The sequence below is a fragment of the Nyctibius grandis genome, chromosome 15 (assembly GCF_013368605.1).
Source record: "Nyctibius grandis isolate bNycGra1 chromosome 15, bNycGra1.pri, whole genome shotgun sequence".
Lineage (NCBI taxonomy): Eukaryota > Metazoa > Chordata > Aves > Nyctibiiformes > Nyctibiidae > Nyctibius > Nyctibius grandis.
Window position 1 is genome coordinate 2,313,889 of NC_090672.1, and position 9,420 is coordinate 2,323,308.

The 9,420-nt window shown below is 53.5% G+C and overlaps 1 protein-coding gene across 1 annotated transcript; it reads right to left on the bottom strand.

The window, feature by feature from the left end:
* Positions 1–5,883: 5,883 nt before the first annotated feature.
* On the bottom strand, positions 5,884–7,094 carry LOC137670616 (acrosin-like). The gene is made up of 3 exons (XM_068413545.1): positions 7,024–7,094; positions 6,505–6,705; positions 5,884–6,166 (listed from the first exon to the last, which is right to left on the bottom strand). Exons 1-3 carry the CDS (start codon positions 7,092–7,094, stop codon positions 5,884–5,886), a joined length of 555 nt encoding a protein of 184 aa, XP_068269646.1.
* Between the last annotated feature and the right edge of the window lie 2,326 nt (positions 7,095–9,420).

Below are 9,420 nucleotides of genomic sequence, written 5' to 3' on the forward strand. Positions count from 1 at the left end.
CCTATTTCGTTGGTGGGCTCAGCAGTCTGTTTCCTTTTTACAGCCCAGCTAAGTGAGACCAGAGATAACTTATTGCAAGAAAGAAACTGGTCAAGTTCCTGCCCTGATAGTGGAGCCTGATGCACACAGAAACCCACTGTAGCAGCCAGGGAAGCCAAAACCAACCTCTCCCACTGACACAGGCGGGAAGAGCAGGCAGCTCTACTCAAAGCCACACAGTGAAGTGAGATTTCAGGAGGCACCGCAAAACTGATGGTGTAACCATAGCGGGGGGGGGGGGGCTAACCCCTAACCCTGTGTGGTTCAGGTCTTACAGAATGAAAAAACTAAGCAAAAAGTCAAACACAAAATACTGCATCCGGACTACCGATGCACTTGCCTTTGGGGTTATGAGTTTTCAGGGGGTTGTTCTTTAACTGGAAGCTTCTGTTTAATGGAGATTGAAGAGCCTCGCATAATCCCATGACTCCAGGAGGCCAGGCTTTAGAAGTCCTTATATAAAAACACAGGAACTGACAGTGAAACTTTCACATAACAGGGAACTTTCCTGAAATGACACCACTGTGCTGGTAAGGTTGGTGCTCCCAACTCACTCTCATCTTCAGCGTGGCAGTGACCGCCCTGCAGGAGCCCCAAGGGCAGGTCTGGGGACAGGGCTAATGCTGGAAGCTGAGGCCATGTGGCAAAAAGGTTGACTCTGACCTGAATGGCAGAGACAGAGGCAGGCAAGGAGTGGCTGCACGCCTGTCTGGTGGCAGATAAGAGCTGCCCTGTGCTTTGCCATCCGCCCATGCTGCCCCTCTGGTGCCTGGAAATGACTAAGTGAATTTAAGGGTGGACAGTCTGGTGTTTGGAAACCATTTCTTAGCTCCTTCTCCTGCTTCTTGCATCAGCCCCCAAACCTGAGCCTCCTCTTCCTCCAAGCCACCATGTGGGAAGTGCACCCTAAAGTGCCCTTTGGATTGGGGTACAGGTACAGATGTTGGGACAAATCTACTTCAGGGAAACCTGGGAGAGGGAAAACATCTGCTCCACAGAGCAAAGCCCAGCCTGCCCAAGAGGGACTGAGGTTCTCAGAGGAGATGGGCATTTCCGACAGCCTTGGCTTTCTGGGGGTTAAGCCAAAATCCTGCTGTGCCAGATGACTCAGAGAGAAGGTAGCAGGGGAACGCAGTGGTGTGGGGGCAGAGGCACCGAGCAGTGACTCAGACTCCCCCATCCCTTCCCCCTTACACCTCAGCACATTTATCCTGCCTTGCCATCAGCATCAGCTGCATTCACATCGAAGGGGCAGGCTGGGATGGGAACAGGGCAGAGGAAGGCTATGCTGTGAGGAAGGGCCAGACCCTTGCCCACCACCAGAAAGGCTGTCTGGAGTTATCCCAGGGCAAGGAAACGGCAGGACGAGGACTGCATCTGGGACTGCACACTTGTTTAATGAGTGCTCCCTCTCCTGGGCTGTGGCCACACCGTGCCAGAGAAAATTCAAGTGCTTTGGCAAACTGGGAGGTATGTCAGGCTGGACAGACTCCTAGAGCAGGGCAGGGACCTTCCCTCAGCTCCAGATGGTCCCAGTTCTGCATGGGAACTGCTTCCCAACTCCAAAAAGCCCTGGGCACTCAATGAAGATACCGTGTTTGAATGTCCCCATGCTGTCTGTGCCCACCAAGATACAGCGTCATGGTCTCCCTGGATAGAAGCTCATCTTCTACCTTAAGCCTGTCCTTTGAGGATCTAAGAACTGGTGAAAGATGCTGGGAAGAGATTTGGCCATTCAAAATCATGCCAATACAGAACTCAATGTGATCTAGAGGAATCAGCTGTCACCAAGGGCGTTTTGTACTGCGCTGGGAGCTGCTGAAAGCCAAAAGGGAAAGTCTGTGTCAGCTTTCCATCAGCCTTCAACTCCAGGGGCTTCAAAAGCAGGGGAGATTTAAAAGAAGAAAAAAAAATAATGCAGTTTCCTTCAAAGAGCAAAAAGGTGGAGGATGTACCTAAGGGATGAACAGAAAAGGTTTCTCCTGGGTAGCTATGACTCAGAAATGGCATTTTCTGTATTCTAATAAGGGGATGTCAAGTCAGAGGTAATTTATTCATGGCAAGCTGATGCAGTTGCTATGGAGAGCATAATAGGAAGAAACTCTTTTTTAATGCATAGTGTATTGAGGAGGAAAGCGTTTGTCGGAGATAAAAACCTCTGTGTGAGGATAAAAGTGGCAAATGGTGATTAGGGACATTAAAAAAGCTGTCTGTGAGCACTTGCGGCACAGCTGTGAAATGCAGGGTCTGATCTCATTCTGCTCAGCTTCCCTTCAGGTGGGCAGAGGACCGATCCCAGCTCTGGGTTTCCCATCCACTGGGAGCAGCCCAGGAGGGTCCAGCACTCCGGGAAGCAGGTCCGCTGACAGGGTCTGTTGGTTTCGGAGCAGGCAAGAGCCAGGAGAGCATGTGGTTTTGGGTGATTCATGGGCTGGGTTTGCCCATCCTGCAGGGATGAGGGTGCTACAAGACAGAGGAGGGAGTCGGTGCAGATGCCCAGAGCACCGTGGTGTTGCGTGGTGGGTACCTGTGTGTCACTGGGTACTTAAAATTCAGGTCTCTGTGTTGGCCCAGCCAGCAGCCTTTTCACCCTCAGGGGAAAATACACACCAGGTGAATTTTCAGACCCACTTGGTCACCCATGTCTTTCCCTCTCCAGCCAGCACAGCATTTCCTCTCCCTCCATCCCAAACCTTCCTCCTCCAAGCACTGCTTTCTCCTCCTCCTCCCCTCCCAAACATGAGGGCTGAGATCACCTTTCCTAGCTTAGGTTGTCCCTAGGTCTCCAGGACAGTGGCTGTTTGGTGCTAGTCCCCCTTTTGATTCCTTACTAATCTTTCTGATACAGTTGCTGGACCCAAGTGCCCTCTTCACAGCAGACAGCTGCTCTGGGCAGAGCTGTGGCTGGGCAATGCAAGCACAAAGGGCTCCATCAGAGCCTGGATGAGCTGGAGATCACTGTCAGGTAATATGTGAAAGGGATCATCCTTGCAAACATGAAAGAGCCCAGAGAAACACTGGCAGGGGGGATCCCTGCATGATACCAGTCATGCTGGAGACCACCACAGAAAGCCATGAACCCATACAAACTTCATCAGTGCAAACATGGAGGAACTCAGAAAACAATGGCAGACCGAGGCTCCCCATTAATGTACCCAGACAGACCCAGCCACCCTGTCCAAGCTTCTCCTGGGGTTGTCCCAGGAGAGGTTCAGCCCCATGTGCCACATGGGAAACCCATCAAGGTGAGTCCTTGGGCGCCGCTCTCCAGAGCACCTTCCTAACACCCTAGAAGACATCACTGGTACTGTGGTAACAACAGGGCATCTCAGACCACATCTTCTGGACTTAACAGTCCTGTTCTCAGCCAGCTCACTGTCTCATACAGAAGGTGACCCCCCCGAATAAAATTCTGGGGACTCCTGGCTTCAGACAATCCCTCAGACCTGTTTGCTGCAGTGCACGTACGTTATGCTAGTCATGGCGACATTGTGGTGATGACAAGGAGTGAATGTCACAAGGTGCTGTACAGATGGGGCACACAAAGATCTCCAATCCAAGCAGCTCTGCTGTCTGCCAAAAGAGGGGAGGTGCAGGCAGGAGCAGAGGGAATCCATGGGACAACGTTGGTGATGGCTGGTCTGTGGGATGCCACAGAAGAAAGGCTGAGAGTCACACAAGCGATTTGAGCTTGGCTCTCTGCTGTGCTAAGCCAGTGGGCACTGCAGCTCCCCACTGCCAAAACACGGCAAAAAAGGATGCACAGGAAGGGGCTTTCCCTGGGCACAAGAGTACTGGGAGATCCCCAAAATCCTCCTGAGCCCTCTGCCATTTGATTGACCCTCCTTGGACTCAGCTGCAACTTCTACTGATCAGGAAGAAGAAAACCCAGCGGTGACTTCTTCATTCACAAGCCTGCAGGCAGTGGTAGCTTTGCTCAGAGTGTTCAGCGTGGAAAGCGAGAATCCCACAACTATCTACGGGGGAAGACAAAACCCCAGGGATGTTATTATGGGCTGCACTTTCTATCCTTGCTGCGGAAGGGCAGCACCTCCTCGGGAACAATGAAATACCATGAAGCCAAAGGCACAAGGGCAGCTCCTCGGTGTTACACATGCCTAAGAGGCAGGAAGGTGACTGATGACATCACCTGCTGCCTGGAGCCCGTCTGTCATTTGTGTGACAAAATGTCATATAATGGGGAATTCTCAGTCAGACTAGGAAGTCAGCCAGTGCTTCCCCTTGGAAATGTCTGTCTCCAATTATTCATAATGATCATGAACTTGAATTGCTTGAAGTGCTGACCCTGGTGCCCAGCACCTGCCTCAGGCTGCTGTCCCCAAACAGCAGGGATTTGTTTAATTTCAGACAGCCCAGTTCAGCCACCGGAGGACGAGGACACACACGGCTCCACAGCTCTGCTTGTGGGAAAGAGCCATCCACTGTCACTTCCCAGAGAGACTCTGCCCAGCTCCCGGCTCTGCAGCAAGTACTTGAAATTCAGACTCGCTGAGATCTTCCTGGTTGCTTGTCTGAGGGGTTCCCATGCTCTGATGGGGACCAGAAATTCCTCCAGCCCAGGGGATGCAAGGATGGGCAGGACTTTTCCAGAGAGGAGCCCTGCCTGAACCCCCACACCTTGCAGGCAGGCACAAGCCCCCCTCCCAGGCAAGACTTGTCCCTGCCAAGGTCCAGAAACTGCTCCAGAAGCCCAGGTTTAATCTGCCTCACCTGTCAGGATGGGAACAGCCCTGTGCTGACCTCGGGATGGACAGAGGGGAAGACACCCATCACTGACGGGACCAATTTGAACCTCAGTAATAAAAGCCAGGTGTATTCACTGCTTCACTTTGGGTCATTTGTCTCTAAATTAAGCATCTGCCATATAACAAATGATCCCTTCCTGGGCCATGCATCTTCTTGCTGTTTGAAGTGCCAGACGCATCTGTCAGACTTTCCCCAGCTCCTACTGGTTTATAATGAGCAAGGGGTGACATTTGCCTGAAAAACATTTCCCTGATGCAGGTCAGGGTTGCAACAGACATGAAGATTCTCCCCCCAGAGAGTCGTACCCTTTTCCACCAAGCCAGGGATGTTTCAGCTTCAGTAGCTCACAGAAATGCTCTTGTATGTTAAGCCAGTGAGGAAGCCAGAGACTGACAGAAGCAAACATCAGAGGGTGAAATCTCCTGTGGAAGGAGCAGAGCCCAAGGTCACCATCATCTGTAGGTTTTCCCCCATCTAGCCCATGAATACCACCCCTTATTTTGAGCAATGGACCTTGCTCAAACGCCTTGTTCTGGGGAAAAAATTAAAATAAATAATAATTTTTGAAAATAATTTAATTTTTAGAGAATGGTAAACCTCAGTCCCACACAGAGAGGGAACCATGGGTGATACAGTGATCAAGCGTGTCTGAGGATGTGCCTCAGTTTACCTGTCTTTCCAGTCTGGTGTTTTGGGAGAGAAGGGGCAAGCTCCTGCCCTGAGCTCTGCGACAGTGAGACGGATGTTGGGGCGCTGAAATATCTGCCCAAGACAGAAGAGGTCACAGGACACAGGGGCCTCCTGCAGGACGTCGCTGGGTCCTCCAGCTGTGAGCACAGAAAGGAATTAACAGCCAGCAGCTCGTGGGCAGTTCTCCTCCCCTGTCTGGGCGAACCCCTTCCCTAGGGCTTGCCTCTGCCTCTGCAGAGGCACCATGCCGGGCTTTCCCTTCTCTCTTGCTTTGGGCAATGGCTCAGGCCCACGTCTCTACAGGCACATGGCCCTGCAGCCTGACTCGGGCTGTCGCCTCTGCTCTCAGGAAGTCCAACCCGCCTCCCCAGCGTGCCAAGCTGGCCCTCAGGACACGAGCGCTTTTGGCAGCTCACATCTTGCAGTCGTGGAACCCCAGCCGCTGACGTAGCAGTTGGTCAGCTCTGACACTCTCAGCAAGGCGTCGGGCACACAGGCCAGCTGTACGTAGTAGCCGCACTGGACAGGCTGGTCCAATTCCAGCAAGGCGGTGTCGTTCCTCTGGGTGACGTTACTGTAGTGCTTGTGCACCAGCAGGCACACTTGGGCCTCAGGGCCCAGCTGAGTCAACTGGGTGGCCCCGATCACCACGCGCCACATGCCGATGTGCCTGGAAGGCAGATGGAGAGAGGGGGACAGAGGGAGCGGAGCCACATGCTGCAGCAGCCCAGCAGCTCCCTGCCTCCTGCTTCATGAGGCAGAGGGGAAAGTAGTGCTGTGGAGGGTGCGAGTGCCCCAGCAAGCCTTGGGCACAAAGAACGTCGAGCTGGAGGCTGCTGGGCAGCAGTGGCACGAGCCCAGCCTTCTCCTGAGCAGTGTCTTGCTGGGCTCGGGAGTGCTCGGGCACTGGGCGTACTGCAAGGGAAAGGGATGGGAGTAGCACGTGGTGCTGTAGGCAGGGCACCTGCTGGTGTTGGGGGGACATGCCCGCTCCCTGGTCCTCCTCACCTGGCCTCGATGAAGTGGTGGGCTGCTGTGAGGACCCACTGTGGGCTGATGAGGGACCCTCCGCACACATGCCCCGTGCCTGCTCGCCAGGGATCCTGGATGCTGACGATCCAGGGCCAGGCTCCTGGCTGGGCATCTGTGCCACCCACGACGCGCGACATCCCGTAGTAATGAGCCATGGGCCGGAGCCCGCAGGTCCCTCTGTAAGCAGAAACTCATCACTGTCCTGCTCGAGGGCTTGCTGCTGTTCAGGCTGAAGGTCAGCCGTCTGCCCTCCCCATGAGGCGCCGCACAGACAGCAGGGCCAGGGAACCCCGTGGGGTGTGCGTCTGCCCGCGCCTGGTTCTGCTTTAGCCCCGCAGACACGTTGTGCCAGCAGCCTGGGTGCTGGCAAGGAACGGAGGCTCCCCCATGGGGTTGGGGAAGCTGTGGCGTGGCCAAGCGGGACAAGCGCACACCCCCCCCGGTGAACCCCATAAGGGTTGCCCCAGCTCCCTCCCAGAGCCTTGGGCCACTTACCCACAGCTGTCCCATGTGCCGTGTGTGGGCCAGCACACGGCCAGCAGAACGATGAGGGGGAGCAAATGCATCGCTGCCATCAGCAGCACGTGTCAGCTGCAAGAGCCGAGGGCTTGTTGCCACCAGTGCAGCAGCCGACATAGTGCTGGCAGCACTGACGGTGCCCGTGGTGCCCTCGGCCCCGGGGATGATGTCACAGAGGGGCATTCAAGGCAGCATCACGTGGTTAGAGAGGGAAGAATTAAGATGAAGAGGAAGGAGATAGGCTGGTTCACCTGCTGGATTTCCCCAGGAAATGAGGCTGATGCTACCACTCATGTCTTGATCCTGCCCAGGAATTCTTGGTTTCCAGTTGCCTTGGTATCCACCTTGGTATCCACCTTGGTATCCACCAAGCAGGTTCAACCACAAATGGCAGTGGAGTGGAAGTCTCATAGACACCATGGACCTGAAAGGCTCAGTGGGAACATGCATCCCAGAGGGGCAGGGAGACCCTGTGAGTGTCCCAGCTCAGCAAGGCACTGCTACATTGTTACTGGAAAATAGTAACCAAGAAAACTCTCTAAACCAAATGATAGCTTAGAAAGCCCACATTGGTTTATTGCAGAGCTGGGTGCATGGGGGATCTCTCCTCCTAGCATGCACACCAAGGGACAAAAGCACACTCATTATATACATTATAGAAAAATGAATATTCATACAATTCTGAGTAAAGCCCACCTATTCCAAGAAACCTTATGCATATGCTAATATATTATGTGATCGTCTTTGTGCATGCTTACTAAACTGGAGAAGGGGCCTTGGGTGGGCTCTGGTGGGCTCTAGTGGTCATAACCCCTCCAAAGTTATGCTGTCCGCTGTATAACCCCGCCTCTGCGCAAGCGTGGTCGAGGCCTTTTTGTTGACACATGCAGGTGGCTCCAAGGAGAAGATCCTCTTCTGGTTCCTACAGGATTTATCTCTACTCGTAGAATAATAGAATCACAGAATGGTTTGGGTTGGAGGGACCTTAAAGATCATCTAGTACCAACCCCCCTGCCACAGGCAGGGACACCTTTCCACTCCTGGTGCCAGAGCTGTGAATCAAGTCATTTAAGACACTACAAAGATGTTGTTCACAGTCTTGCTTATCTCTGGCCCTTCTTTGCAATTAGTGAGGAATTTAACAGAGACCTTGGATTCTCTAAGAGTAAGTGCAAGCAAGAGCCAGTGATGACTATAACTCTAAGTGTTCTCAGTCCCAGAAGCAGACCCTGTCTTCAAAACATGCCGTTAGCTTCAGAACGTGCTGTTATTAGAGCTGAAAGGAAAATTGCTGAAAGAAAAGTTGGTTCTGTCTAAAGGTTACACAGAGTCAGCCTTTTAGGGCCTGCTTTGAGGCCTACTCTCACTAAACCGTCTGGTATCACACGGACATGCCCATTGGATGGAGAAGGCGCGGGCACACGCCCATTGGACGGGACGGGTGCGCCCGCCCGCCCCCGCTCCCCATAAAGGGAACTGCGCAGACACGTCTGTGGCCCCGCTTCGCCACTGCTGCCGCCTCGTCTGTGTGAGCTCGCCAGTGCTTGTACCTCATCTGCGTGGGCTCCCCACTGCTGGTACCTCGTCTGCATGGGCTCGCCTCTCCCACTGCCGCTACCTTACCTGTGGGGAACTTGCCTTTTCCACTGCTTCTACCTCATCTGTGTGTGCTGTTCCCTTTACCCCACTGTGTCACTGCCGGAAGACAGAAGACGTTGCTGGACCCACGGTGGTGACTGTCCCTGCGCATCTCTCTCTCTTGGAACGCTCGCTTATTTTTCCTCTTTATTTCCCACCTTTTCTATCGCTCAGTTTCCTCTGCCCTTGTGCAATAAAGTGGCTTGTTTGGCAGCATTTGGCCTCGTTTGTGCCTTAATCTCACCTGTTGGGATCGCAAAGAATCCCCTCAGGGCCCAGACTCGAATCCGGGCCCTGACATTAATTGCCATAGTACATGCCCAAACTTTTGAATCGTTTATCCAAACCGAATTTGACCAAGGATGGTATCATTGTGCCGTTTTGGGTGTGAGTTTAGTGGCGGCTGTGACGGCCCGAAACCAGCAGCGTGGTGCCGAGTCTCAGCTGGTGCAGTCCCTGCAGGCTCCTGTCTGGTCCCTGCAGGCCCAAGTGGAGAATTTGAAGGGGCGGCTGGAACAGCAGAAGGCTCAGGCAGGCTGTCTGCAGCCTGTGTTTACAGAGCAGCTCCGCGCGGGCGAGAGTCGCAATCTCCAATCGCCCCCTGAGAGGGAAGCTGCGTGTTCCTGTGAGGAGCTAGAGGAGGCAAAACTTAGATTAGACAAATAAGAAATGCCCCGCTCGTCACGACCCTTGGTTAAAACAGAATTTATATATGATGCTGATCTGAGTTACCCT

Coding starts and splice junctions, on each gene's coding strand:
- LOC137670616 (XM_068413545.1), bottom strand. CDS start 7,094: ATGCATTTGCTCCCCCTCATCGTTCTGCTGGCCGTGTGCTGGCCCACA. Junction 6,706..7,023: donor GGCACATGGGACAGCTGTGG/GTAAGTGGCCCA, acceptor TTCTGCTTACAG/AGGGACCTGCGGGCTCCGGC. Junction 6,167..6,504: donor CACCACTTCATCGAGGCCAG/GTGAGGAGGACC, acceptor TCTGCCTTCCAG/GCACATCGGCATGTGGCGCG.